This window comes from Rattus rattus, chromosome 16, assembly GCF_011064425.1.
Source record: "Rattus rattus isolate New Zealand chromosome 16, Rrattus_CSIRO_v1, whole genome shotgun sequence".
Taxonomy (NCBI): domain Eukaryota; kingdom Metazoa; phylum Chordata; class Mammalia; order Rodentia; family Muridae; genus Rattus; species Rattus rattus.
In genome coordinates, this window is record NC_046169.1 from 578,679 (window position 1) to 592,840 (window position 14,162).

At 48.8% G+C, this 14,162-nt stretch overlaps 1 protein-coding gene across 4 annotated transcripts in view; it reads right to left on the reverse strand.

Moving 5' to 3' along the window:
• Positions 1-517: 517 nt before the first annotated feature.
• Positions 518-14,162, reverse strand: part of Stard13 (StAR related lipid transfer domain containing 13) — a 210,722-nt gene continuing 197,077 nt past the window's right edge. For all 4 annotated transcript variants that reach the window (XM_032886565.1, XM_032886563.1, XM_032886564.1 and 1 more), the window contains exons 9-14: positions 10,915-11,125; positions 10,012-10,126; positions 8,988-9,209; positions 7,952-8,169; positions 5,105-5,281; positions 518-2,842 (exon numbers count right to left, since the gene is read on the reverse strand). In XM_032886565.1, coding sequence (XP_032742456.1) covers positions 2,725-2,842; positions 5,105-5,281; positions 7,952-8,169; positions 8,988-9,209; positions 10,012-10,126; positions 10,915-11,125 — 1,061 coding nt within the window. In that variant the 3' untranslated portion in view covers positions 518-2,724. The remainder of the gene's footprint in view (positions 2,843-5,104; positions 5,282-7,951; positions 8,170-8,987; positions 9,210-10,011; positions 10,127-10,914; positions 11,126-14,162) is intronic.

Consider the following 14,162-nt stretch of genomic DNA (forward strand, 5'->3'; position numbering starts at 1 on the left):
ATAAACCACATTTGTCTTTGTAACATCCAGGTTAACAAACAATAGAACATGTGTTTTGGAGACCTCTAAGATACCTTGGTACCCAAAGACTTACATTATCATATAAATTTTTAAAATTACTTTTTTCCATACAATATTAATTTTGATCCTATTCTTTCTCCTCTCCCAACTCTTCCTGGATCCTGTTTCCTTCTCACGTTTGTGTGTCTGTCTGCATGCGTGTACCTCTGGAGGCCAGAAGGTAGCATTGGGTGACCAGGCACTTACCTGCACAGGTAGTGTGAGCCACCATGTGGGTGCTGGGAACCGAACCCAGGTCCTCTGGACAGTGCTCTTCAGCATTGAATCCCCTTCCCAGCCCTGACACCCAACACTAACCAGGTATGGATGTCTGTGGACATCTATGTGATTGGAGCCAGAGGGGTTAACCTGGTGGGAACCGCCTTCTAGAGGCATCTTCCTCATGAGGCCAGCTTCCTACTTAAAGAATGAATCATGAAAAAGAATGCACATGTGCTTATAGAAAATAGGAAATATTTAATGTATATAAATTTATCTGCCTTGGCAATTATTTATTTACAACTGATGATTGATACCAACAATCGAGGTAAAGATATACATGAGGTATAAATATAATATTTAAATGCAATATTTTTATTTCCATCAACAAGATAACAATGAATAAAATACTGTGGTAGTTGACAGACAAGCGCGACGAGGCATCATTTCCCCCTCCCCTTTCCTTTATTTGAAAGATGCACCCTGTGGTTAGCGGAAATGATGTGATTAGTGCGTGCATAAAATCGGAAAGTCAGCTAAGTTGGAAGAGGAAGGGGCTGGGAAACACAATCATGTCATCTGATTCGGTTTTAGCATTCCCTAGATCCATGTTTCTCAAAGTATGTCCTCGAGACCAGCAACCCTGCATCCCTCAGGCTCATCAGAGACACTGAAGGCCAGGCCCACCCACGAGGCCTGGACCGGAGCCTGTTAACAAGGCCGTTAGGGGATTCCCAGTGCATGCCAACTCCCTGAGAAACGACGCTAGTTGTCCTGGGTGCCCGCTCTGCTTTCCAATGGCAGCCATGATGTAATAGAAGAAGTAAATTTGTCCAGTCCACTGAGAGCTGCCCAGGAGGCAACTTGTGGTCTGACTGCCACTGTCCCAGGTAGACACGGGAATGAAAAACTCCTACCCTGGGTTTTCCCTGTGCCATACCAAATATACAGAAAACAACTTTATTCCTCCCAATAAAATGATTACACACCACGGATAAAAGAAAACACTGCATTAGTGTATGTAACACAACAACAAAAACCGGGAAAACACATGTCTGTTTTTCTCCTTGTCTTCCGACACCAGTTGCTGAATTAGGATCTCAATCTTTGTCTAGACAGCCTAAGACAATCTTTCCTGGAGATCGGACATAATAAGTTATCTTTCTACAGATGTCATATCACAATAAAAAACAAAACAAAACAAAAAACCAACTCTATCCTCTCTTGGTTGAGAAAAGCCAGCTTGCTCATTCTGTACAAAAATAAATAAGATTGGGGTGCTGGTGCCAGATAGTGAGGAAACGTGGGATTGACACATCAGCCTGAAACTTATAAATAACTAATGATAGAGCTTTGGTCTTCTGTCAGTCTAAAACCCTGTCTCTTAGATTGCAAGGCTTCTTTAATGGCTTAGGTTCTAAGAGCATCATCTATAGGGTACTTGGAATTCCCTGAAGCTCTGATGACCCTGGACGCTTGGTAGAGCCTCCTCTCACTTTGTCTGGTGTCCAGAGTCAAGGTCAGTGCAAGAACGTGTTAAATAACTGTGGCCCCATGGGCCACTGGTCAAACAGATGACTAAACAGCATTACAAGACCTATCTGTGTCTCAAGAGGATGTGGGGGCTCCCTTTGCCTCTGAGGACAGGTTCCGCTGTTCACCCCTATGTAGGGGGTGGGTGGTCCTAGTTTTATTTCAGTCCCTGGTGCCAACTCCAACAGTCACTTGACATCTCACTCAAACTGCATCTGAGTGGGCTCAGAGGCAACGCAAAATCTAGCCTTGGATTTGGCAAATATCTCTCACCTGCCACTTCGTGTTAAAGAGAAGCTAATATTATTTCCCTCAATTTATGTCAACACCCCGCTGCAGTCCTTAAACATCGGAAATAGGCCAACCCGTGGAAGAAGCTTTTAACTCTGTTTTTCTTTGGTTAGCTAATCTTTGGGTGAGCATGGGCAGACTGACAGACCACACATTTCCCACGTTTGGTGTCTGTCAGCAGGCTCCGCTCAGCGGGAGGACGGGAGGGACACGGGGTCTACAGCAACCTTGGAAGTGCCATGTGAGAAGTCTCACAGAGTCAGACACAGAGTTCTATATAAAACCAGTATTTTACATATATACAGTAAGGGGAGATATACACACATATACAAATGCTACAGTACATTTATTTACAGCTAAGACACGCTTCTTAGAAGCCTTTAAATTAGCAAATTAGGCAATGCGGAAGGAATAACCCATTTAATTTTAAGCAATATAGATAAATGTTCTGCGACATTATATTAGTAGGGTTTATCATCTCCGGGCAGGCTAGGAACGGCCTCCACGGTCTCGTGACCTCCGGCTCCCACTGCGGCGCTCCTTTACATGCGTGCACGCCCCACACTGAGAGTCTCCCTTTCTCTTCTTGTTCCCTGAGTTTGAGTTCACGCTGGGGAAAGCTTAGATTTTTGTTTCTGGACCCTCAGCAACGAGAGGCTGGAAAGAGTTCCTAATTCTGGCAACTTCTGCGGCACAGAGGTGTCCGAAGCCTTTGCTGTACCATTCTGGGGAGTGGCCTCTGCAGGAGAGAACAAAGGAAATGGAAACCCTGTTAGGGGGCGGGGCCGTCCACGGGCTTGGGTCATCAGTACCCTGGGAACAGCGTGGAGCTGCTGCTTCGGGCATCTGCGGACCTCAGCATTTTGTCCTTATGATTCATCCGGTGCTTCAAAATGACAGCAACTTCTCATAGTGAACTAGAAGACTCACATTGAATTGGGAGGTGGTGGCGCACACCTTTAATCCCAGCACTGGGGAGGCAGAGACAGGTGGATCTCTGAGTTTGAGGCCAGCCTGGTCTATACAGTGAGTTCCAGGACAGCCAGGGCTACATGAGAAACCCTGTCCTGAAACCCCCCAAACCAAAAACCAAACCGAAACAAAAAACAATAAAAACTTCAGCCCTCACCCCAATAAATTTATATCTACCTATGCATAGAATTTGGTTTTGGCATCATGAATGCCTTAAAGTGTTCAGTTCAATTTAAGTTAGGAACAGAGGAGGAAGCAGGCATAAAAGACACACGGGAGGGCCTGAAGAGAAGGCTTAGCCAATAAAGAGTTTGATCAGCAGTCCTCCTGAGAAACGCCAGGTGTGGCAGAAACAGGATGTTCCCTGAGGGTCAATGGCCAGCCAGTGCAGCCAATCAGTTAGCACCAGGCACAGTGACAGACTCTGACTTCTCTCCCCTCTTACTTCAGGCGCCCACACAGAGCGCCTGAGAAAGACCCCTAGCATTGACCTCTGGCTCCCACATGGGCATATATTCCGTGCACATGAAAAAAAATAAAGGAATACATATAAGAGATTAGCATCGTATTTACTGAGCCTCGACACACCTATGTGTCCTCAAAATAGAACACAAGGCCACTACCAGGGGAGGTGATGACTCCCCTACTGGGAACACACCCAGAGAAAATGGGGAGTTCACTGCAGAACTATTCAGAAGAGTGAGCTGGGAATCACCCTTCGTGTGCAGCACTATGGGTAGATAAAGGGAATGTGATATATATATATATACACACATACACACATATATATGTGTGTGTATATATGTATATATACATATACATACATACATATATATGTATATATAGCTTTCTGTATCAGTGGTCTTCAACGCCTTTGGTAAACCTCTCTCTCTAAAAGTATTTACATTTTGATTCATAACAGTAGCAAAATTAGTTGTGAAGTAGCAACAAAAGTAACTTTATGGTTGGTTACCACAACACCGGGAACTGTGTTAAAGGGTCACAGAATTAGGCAATTTGAGAACTGCTGGTGTCTGTCTGTCTCTGTCTGTCTGTCAAACCATCTATCCACCTATCGCCTATCTGATGGTTCTTAGTCCTAGAAAGGGAGACACTGTTATTTTTACCAGTGAAGCTGAAGGATGTGCCTACATTGAACGTAAGTTAAGCACACCATACTAACCACTGCGTGCTCTTATTCCTATGTGGATTCTCAGAACGTGGAGCTCTTCTGAATCAGAGGGTAGGACAGTACTGACCAGAGACCATATAGAGTCGGAGCTACAGTGATAAACGTTGGCTGAATGAGGCAGCAATTCAACCTGACTGCAGTTCTAAGCAGTCATGATGACTGTATTTTTCTCATCGGGAATTTAAAGACTTGTGTACCGCCGTTCTGACCCACACGTGGTTAGGCCGGGCTCCACTTCTTCCACAGCTGACGAGGTCGATCAGCTGGGACCTGTGTGCTCCTCATCAATTCTGAGATATATTACAGGTGGCTTTAACTAATAGTTACTTTCCTGTGCCAGAGAAGGACCTGGGAAATTCTGGGAGCCTCTATTGACTTTCATCCTGACCCCTGACTCTGAGGACCCATTCCATGCAACGTCACAAGGTCGGTTTGCTGGCTCTAGGAGTGACCATGTGCTAGTCGTGTGACTGGAAACATGCTCCTGATCACTGTTGGACATGTTCACAGCTTGACTTGGTGATTCTGTCACGTGGACGTACGTCGAAACATCCTTCTGCATGTCACAAACACCACCCGCTTACTTGTGTGTGAAAAGGAATGAATAAGTTAGGGGAGGTATAAAGGAAAGCAAAGAAAAGCAAATTCTAGGGTGGGAGGGTGAGAGATGAGCGTGTATGGCCCCCTGGAGAAGCTGGCTCCCAGTGTGAGGAAACAGAGCAGAGGAGGGAGAAGCCAGAGTGACAAGCAGAGCTCAAGTGCACACACCATACGACCCGAGGCTCCGTGGCCCACCAGCACCCAGTGTGGCCACCAGCACCCAGTGTGGCCACTTACTTCAGGTCTATCCTGCAGATGTGGGTCAGCCTGGACTTGCCGGAGCCGCAGGGCTCTATCAGGTACTGAGAGTCCATCACCACCGCCCGCACACCACCCATGAGCTGGGCTTCTTCGTGCTCCACAGACAGGGACACCAGGGTGCACATTCCTTTGGGCAAATCGGTCTTCCAGGTCCTGGAGGCAAACAGGCCTCGTGTGAGGGTGATGGAGAGAGAGACAGGTGACCCTGAACATGCAACTAAGCCCACACTTGCGTCCTCCCACCCCAAACCTAGGCTCTAACTCAATGCTAGGCACTTGGATTAAGGTGATGGTTTCTATGAGCCTATGTAAAGTTTACACAATGAGGTCCAAAGGACAGATCTCATCTTCCTACTCAGAGGGTAGAAGCTCCCAGACCTGAGTTTAGAACCCCAAATTGAGGCCCCATCTTGGTCTGCTAACAAAGCCCCTGCCCAACATCAATGAGGCTACCAACTCTAGAAGAACCATGAAAACACTGTGCGAAGCAGAGTGTGGGTCTAGGTAGAGCTGGGACTGGGGGATGGGGCAGAGGAAGAATACAGGATCAGCTGATGCTTAATTTAAAAGAAATTGAACCTATGTTCATAGCTTTGTTTAAATGACTGTGTAGACACCCATAAGGAAGGGGAGGGGGGAGGGGGATGTTTACCCGGAAACCGGGAAAGGGAATAACACTCGAAATGTATATAAGAAATATTCAAGTTAATAAAAATAAATAAATAAATAAATAAAATAAATGGCTGTGTAGCTCTTGAGTGGGAGAAGAAATAGAGGGAGTTGATTTGAGTCCAGATGGAGAGGTAAGGAGGCCTAGTGGTGGGGAGAGCGGTCTAACTGGTAAACCATCCACAGAGAGCACAGGCCCCACAGTGGATGCGGTCAGATGCTGCCTGGGGTTTCCTGGTTAGTGAGTTACTGGAGGTGAGGCTTTCCCATGGTTTCTGTGGTCCGGTCGCTCTGTCCCGCAATGCCCTTTGCCATGCTATGACCTGGTGTTCTCAGACCGCTCAGCCTCCCGACTCAGGAGCTAAAGACAGATCTACTCTGTCACATAAATCGCAGTCTCAGAGGACTCCATGATAAGTAACGGGAAGCAAGTGAAGATTCTTGAAGCGAGTTTGAGTTTGGGAGGCTGATATGGCAGACAGAGACCTTCATCTTGGCCTTGCAAGCTCCTTCTCCAGGGGATTTTGGCTGGCGCACAGGTCTGCTGCTGAGCTGCGGTCCACCTCCCTCGCCATCGCCTCGAGTTATTTATTCCCTCTGGGACAGTCAGCCTGTACCCCTTCCTTACTATTTACTCTGCACGCAGAACACAGAAAGCGGCTCTGAGGATGGCTTAGTTGGTAAGGAGGCGGAGTCAATCCCCAGCGCCGGTATAAAAAAGCAGGCGTGATGGTGCACACTGGTGATCCCATCACTGTGAAGGAAGGCAGGACGTTCCTGGAGATGTCTGGGCAGTCATCTTAGCCTACTAGCCCTGGGTCCCAGAGAGAGACCCTGTCTCAAAGATAGTGAAGCAGATGGCTCCTATGGAACAACCAAGACTGACTTCTGCCCTAGGCACACGTGTGCAGGCAGGCTCTGTCTCTGTCTCTGTGTCTGTCTCTGTCTCTCTGTCTCTCAGAAATCTAACCTGGAGAGGAGACCAAGGTGGACCTGTTATGTCTACCCACGGCCTCCTCAGAGCCAGAGCTATGAATAGCATAAGGCATGATGGGCTGTTCTACAATAAATGGTGGGCTGGTAGGGCGCTGGAGGAGACAGAACGAGGGGGTTCCCTGCAGGGACGCACACCCCGTGTCCCACAGCTTCCATCCTGCACGGCCACTTCTTCTCTACTCGTTGAGTTAGACAATTAAATTTCAATGCCACAAGATGAGTGATGTCCTAATAACTGGCCACAGGCCACCCCCAGCTGATGTCCTACATTGTCCACCGGGACGAGGTCGCTGGGATGCACACGGATATTTAGGAGAAACAGATCCTTAAAAATTGAGATGCCACGGATCCAAACCAAAGCACAAAGGACTCATATGAAGTCACCTCTGGTTTGCCCTCAAAACTCACTTCATAAGGCGACTATTTCAAGCACACGTCTGGGGATTTCACAGGCAAATCCTCTTACCCTGCTGATGTGGGCAGAGACTGTTTACTTGTGTTTTTAATAAAAGGGATATATTGCTCTAATTACATTTTGTTCATGTCCTAAATTCTGCCCAGCCCCTGCTCTTGCTGGTGAAATAGTGAATGTCCGCTGTGCAAACTTTCTGTGATTGCCTGAGCATCCCACTCCAAGGCCAGAGGGCAGGGACTAACCCGAGACCCAGCAGAAACAGCATCTCAATGGCAGACACAGGGCCCAGGAGGTTTGCCAGGACCAAATTCTAACAGAATGTCCGGTGTCTCCGTACACTTGGCCTTTTGGGGCTGAGCTGGACTTCCATGCTTGGCAATCAGTTGTGAACATGTGCGCTCACACACCCCCAAGTCCTCCCGGACGAAGACTTCCTTTTGTCTCCTGGGACAAAGACAAAACCAGCCGGCCTTTTGCATAATTTGGCAGACAAACCCAAAAGACAGCAGTTCCTCTGGGGCCTCTGCTCTGAGGACATGAGTGACACTGAAGGCCTAACAAACTGTGCACCTCAAGAGAGGGGGACATCAGAGAGCCTGGGCAGAGCTGTAAACTGGGCGAGGGCCCCAGAAGTCAGGCATAAATAGGGCGGAGGCTTCAAGCCCCACGGCGGTTGGGAGAGGTGTTTGCTTTGGCGACTCTCGTCTTTGGAGCAGGCTCTCATACACCAGAGTCCGGCTTACCTGAGCACCACGAAGTCTCTGGAGGGGTGTGGAACCATGCTGTTTAGCACGTACTGGTAGATTTCAGTCTGTCTGTCCAACGTTTCCACGACCTTCCACTGCACGAAGTCCTCATCCCACAGGTGACGTTCTCTCAGCACGCGGTTCAACACCACGGAGGGCGGTGCCTCCACCTCCACGGATGCCTTCCACAGCTTCAGCGGGTTCCCGTCCCCCACCTTGGCAAAGACATGGGCGGGAGCTGAAGAGGTTACCCCGGGCTACCCAGACCAACCTCCTGTGACGGGCATTCCAAACCATCGGTGGTCACTTAAAGTGAATGGATGATACTGTACCCAGATTTAAAACGCAAATACTTCGGCCCTCAAGCTGATGAGAAAAAAATGATAAAACAGCCATAGACACAAACACACACAAGTGGTGTGAGGCAGATGTGCTCTAACACACTTGACTTTTACGTGGTTCTCCTCTGCCAGGCACTGTCAGAACGTTCATTCCACAAGCGAAAAACGCTGGGCACTGTTTTTCCTGGCACCACACAGAAATGAGCACAGACCGGGCTGGGATCCAGAAACCCCTGTGTATTCGAGTATAGACCCGGCTGGGATCCAGAAGCCCTCGTGTACGCGAGCGCAGACCCGGCTGGGATCCAGAAGCCCTCGTGTACGCGAGCGCAGACCCGGCTGGGATCCAGAAGCCCTCGTGTACGCGAGCGCAGACCCGGCTGGGATCCAGAAGCCCTCGTGTACGCGAGCGCAGACCCGGCTGGGATCCAGAAGCCCTCGTGTACGCGAGCACAGACCCTGCTGAAATCCAGAAGCCCTTGTGTACTCGAGCACAGACCCCGCTGAAATCCAGAAGCCCTTGTGTACGCGAGCACAGACCGGGCTGGGATCCAGAAGCCCTCCTGAATGCTCTGGGTTCTGATGGGAGTGCTGTTGGTGGCTTTTGAACAGGGCTTTTGAATGGCCCCTGGGTCCACGCAGGTGCCGAGTCCCACAGTTAAGCATGCATTCTGCAGCAGAGGGAACCTTACCTTTTTGAAAGCAAGGTCCGTGTTGTCAGGGCTGGAACACGTGACCCACCCCTTGAATTTCTCCTTAGCCTCTTTCTGGAGGCCTTGGACAAGATGCTCCAGGTACGTGTGAAAAGTTGCCCCGTTCTCTGCCAGCTGCGTTCCCAAGTCTTCTAGGCTGGGCGCGTGGATCTCAGCCTCTAAGTAGGAGTTACGAGACTGGGCCACCATCTCGTGTGGAACCTGAGCCAGTGAATGCATGGGAGAACAAAGCAGTGAGCTGATAAATGCCGAGAGTGACAGGGATCAAAGTCGCCTCGTCCACCGTCAAAGGTCCGAGGCCAGAAGGGGCTTTGCTAAAGCTAGGAAACACATATGACTCTGAGCCCATGTTTGTCCAAAACACCGGGATACATTCCCGATCACGTGCTCCATTTCTTTTTAGGATATCTGGCAAGAGTGGGCTCAGACAGCTTCACTCATTCATACACATTGACATATTGAGGGGAAAACTCAGCTATGACTCAGAGATGGCTTCGCAGTTTTCAGTATAGTTTTTTCCATCGACAAATGCCAGTGTTGCCATGGAGAGTATGGCAGGGGTCTCATCCACTTGCCTCTCCAAAGTACGTGAGGCCATACTGATAGGCTGTCGTTGAGTCTAGTGACAAGGATTCCTCAGTCATACTCAAGTGCACACGTGCGCATGACACGCGCGCGCACACACACACACAGAGACAGAGACAGACAGGCAGACAGACACAGAGACAGAGGAAGACTCTAATCAAGTTTGATGTAGAAATAAAATGTATTGTAATTGGCCAACTGGCCTTATATTTGACCAAGGAAGACGATTCAACTGTCTGCATAAAAGTCCCGTCATGGTAAACCCCGAGAGCCCATGACGGCCAAGGCCTGACTGTGCAGCTCTTTATAACTCCTGGGGGTGGAGACAGAGCTACAGCCCACACTGTCACTGTAAAGTGAAGAACAGAGAGAGAAGCTTCCTCTCCTTCCCAGCCTGCCCCGCATCCCAGGACCTCACCTCGAAGAGTCGGTTGCACTCCGTGATCATGTGGGCGAGCCCCTGAGCTGCGGCTAGATTTTCATTGAGGTCTTTCTGATCTGGCTTCCCAGTGGCGTATTTCTTCTGGATGACTCTGGAATGGAACATGGATGTGCTAAGTAGGTCCCCAGCCAAAGACTGTGTTGGGACACCCAGACTGTCCCTTCTGTTTGCCATTCATTCCCACGTGCTGCCCGACCTCAGGCTTTCTTTGTTTTCAAATAAAAACCAACGGCCCCACATCTTTAGATGCTCTGAGGCAGGCTGGCAGCTCACGACCAGAGGCCGTGGAAAAGTACAAAGACAGGAAGGGCTGTAGGTGGAAAGGTATTAGGTCCCCCCCCCCCCTTTTGAAATAGCTCGACTGCAGGTTCATGTGCTTCCTTTTTTAAATATGGCCTTCAAAAACTGACAATTGTGGGCTGGAGAGATGGCTGCTCTCCCAGAGGTCCTGAGTTCAAATCCCAGCAACCACATGGTGGCTCACGACCATCTGTAATGAGATCTGATGCCCTCTTCTGGTGTGTCTGAAGACAGCTACAGTGTACTTATATAGAATAAATAAATCTTTAAAAAAAAAAACCCTGATAATCGTAAAATGCCTTTTTGTGTATTTTCCTTCTTCTTCCCACCCAAATAAAATAGAACAAAGCTTCTTGGGCTTTCTGAGTCTCAACTGATCTGCTCTAGGGCTACTTGGTGGTGCTATGAGCCCCACTCACCCACGGGGGTGAGGGTGCCTCGCTCTGCTCCCACGATGAGTCCTGATAATCTCCTATCTGAATTCCACCATGAGAACACTTTTGTTTAATTTTACTTATTAAGAAATTGGATCTCGGGGAGGCCTGGTTGGGAACAATGCCAACCATGAGGGAAACTCACCTTGGGGAACTTTCTTTTTTCAGCAAGTTGAGGTGAAAGAGGGAGGGGGCCAGGCACACGGCCAGATTCATGGGCGTCATCTGATTCTCGTCCACCAAGTTCACTACGTCATGCAGGAAGCACAGGAGCGTCTGCAGGGCCTCCCGGTTCTCGTCTGCTAGCAGGAGGATGGCTGCCTGCACGGCCTGCAGCCGCTGTTCTTTGGGGACGTCTGAAGAGAAGTGGGTGCCAGGTTGTTAGAAGGAAGAGGCAGTGGGGAAGGGTGCATGAGCTCCTCGTCCAGATAGAAGACGTCAGCGGCGTCCACAGAGTTGGAACTTGGACCTCATCCAACTCCAGAACCCATCTGAGTGTCCCAGACGTTCTTAGGCCAAAGTGGCCCTTCTGTCTTTGACAGTTTTGGGGCTGGAGAGATGGCTCAGTGGTTAAAAGCACTGACTGCTCTTCTAGAGGTCCTGAGTTGAAACCCCAGCAACAACATGGTGGCCCTCTTCTGGTGTCTGAAGACAGCTACAGTGTACTTATACATAATAAATAAATAAATCTTTAAAAAAGATGGTCAGTTTTGGTGGAAGTTGGCGATCTATTGGGGCTCTGTCAACCTGGCCTCTCTCGTGCTCATCCTCTTTGACAGGCAGTTTGGGGAGCACCTTAGGGTAACCAAGGTTGGGTGGGACACAGTTGTGAATGCCACTGGGTAAAAAGACAAAGGCCTGGCTTTTTCCTACCCTAGTAGAGCCCCAGGCCACGTCACTCTGGCAGCACAATGGGCAGTGGGTAAGCTGTTTGCCCTTGGACACCCCGAGGGAGACAGTGCCTCTGCAAGTCAGGAGGGCTCACTTAGGACAATGTGCTGCTTTGACTCAGTGGTCCCTTAGTGTCACCTGTTTGATAATCTTAGGATCTTGAGCTTTGAGTTGTGCTTGTGAAAAAGGAACCTGGTCCCCTACAGCCTTGGGGAGTGAACGAGGGTCTCAATCTCCCCCTGAGAGCGACTCTGATGGAGGTGAAGGGCATCGATTATATAGGCTCTGGGCAAATAGCACAAAGACACAAAGTAGAAAATGGAAAAAAACCACAACAAATTGGGATTGAGGGATAGCATTTTGTGGCTCCCCTGGCTCTGTTTCGTGATCATCTAGGTTTGATGAATGTTTTGTGATCATGTATGTTTGGTGACTATGGCTGTCTTCCTTCAAAATGGACACCTGGGAGTGGGGGGTCTCTATGAAAGGCTGTTTGCACTCCTGAGCCAGGGGGCAGTGTGCTCGCGACCATCCCTTGATCTTCCACTGTGCTTTATAGCATGCACACCATTTCAGTGTATATCCCTGTGTCCTGAACGCATTAAGAAGAGACACTCAGATATTTGTTACTGTTAGAGGTGTAGGAGAAAGGGCCGGCACTGGCTGCTCTGGGTAGTGTAACCTTCTGCCTGCACCCTTGGGAGCCATTTGTCCTGGGTTCTCCTTGCTCTTCTGAGCGCTGTGCAGAAGGCCAGCAGCAAATTGAGGTTTCTAAGAAAGCATGGGCACTTGTCCGGAGGATAGCTTGTCTATGGCATCCTGGTGAAGACAGGGTTTTCTAGAGAACACTTTTGTCTGGATGACAGTGAGGCTGTTTTTTGTCTGTTTGCTTATGTTGGAGCCAGTATAACCAGTGACATACGTTCACCACACACCCTTCAACTGCTTGTAAATACTGCCCTGTAGGGAAGACGATTCTGTGTGCATGCGTTATCTAACCTGTGCGCATGCGTTATCTAACTGCAGCTGGCCGAACTTTTCTTCCACCAGCTTCCGCTCCCACTGTTAATCCTGAAGTCGCCGGCCACTGCATTTGCTCTCTCTCTTCCTTTCCGGCTCACTTGCTCCTTTGTCTTCTCTGAAGATCCGTTTACTCTGAATTCTGTTGCCTTTGGATGGCAGCTGCGTTCAACATTAAGCTGTGCTTTCTGTTGCGCGTGACATTGTTGTAGTCCCTGCTTCTGTTTTGGTTCTTGGAGATAACTCCAGATTTGCCTTTGTTAGTACCGTAGAATTTTGGAGTGTGGTGTGGGTGGTGACACGAATAGCTCTCTCTCTCCGTTCCCTTTTGGAGTCCCCCACCCTCCAGGCCACCAAGTTTGAGGGCATGTCTCTGATCCCTCAGACTGCTCTATCTTACAGGCTGCGGGATTAAGGTCTTCATGACCCATACTGCACTCCAGTCATCTGATGGCAGCAAAGGAAGTGAGACAGCCACCATCGAGCTACCTTAGAGAGCGGGGTGGCTACCAGAACTCTATTTTCTAGGACACTTAAGACTCTGGGGCCTGCTCTTGGCATCCATTCTCAGGAACCCCAGGAGTGTGCCTGCTCCCCAAACTTCCAAGCTTGATTCCGCTTATTCGTTGGGTCCAGATCGATAGACCTTAAATCAGTTCTGATGAATTTCACCCTTGAGGCCACTCAAGAGTCTTTCTTCCCTTCTTTAACAAAATACATGTTCTTTTTTGGCTCTGGGCTGCTTGGGGAAATGGGCCCCTCGCACTGATCCAGGGGTGAGCCCTCTCAGCTACTACAGACAAGGACCATTCCTCACTCTGTTCCTTTCCCCATTGCCTGCTCCAGGGGCAGTTATGGGACCAGGGATGGCACTGGGAGTTCTGAGAAGTCCACGTTCTCCACAAGAAGAGATGCGTGTCCCAGGAGACACCCGGGCTTTCTCTTCCAGCTTCCGAGTGTGATCTTCTGAAGGTGTGACGATTGTGTAGGTAGTGGTAACTTACACTTAGTTACGATCTGACTTCAAGAGTGTGGAAGATACCAGAGGCTGCTGTCCTAGCATTCCCAGGCTGTAGATTTACCCAACACTGGACTGGTTTAATTTCACTTCATTTCTGTCATGTGTACTAATAAAATGTTGTCATTAAAAAACAATTTGTATGTATGGAGGTTGGTTCCGTTTGGGGCATTAAATCTTTCAATAGCCAGTGAATTATTTATAATTATTTAATAATTATCTAATTATTAATGCCACTTTTGTGTTACCACAGCCTCCTAGTTTATCAGTGTCCTTTGGTACAGTGTTGTACACTTGGCATTTATTTCCTTTTTGCTCACCCCAGCCTTCCTGGATCTGCCTTTTTAACCCTTCTTACCTTCCTGTATCACAGTCATTCATGGTCCTGTCTCTCCTGCCCCAGTCTAAGATCCCTAAGAACAGACAGTGACTGTCACATCGTCTAAGTTTGCAGCACTCAGCAC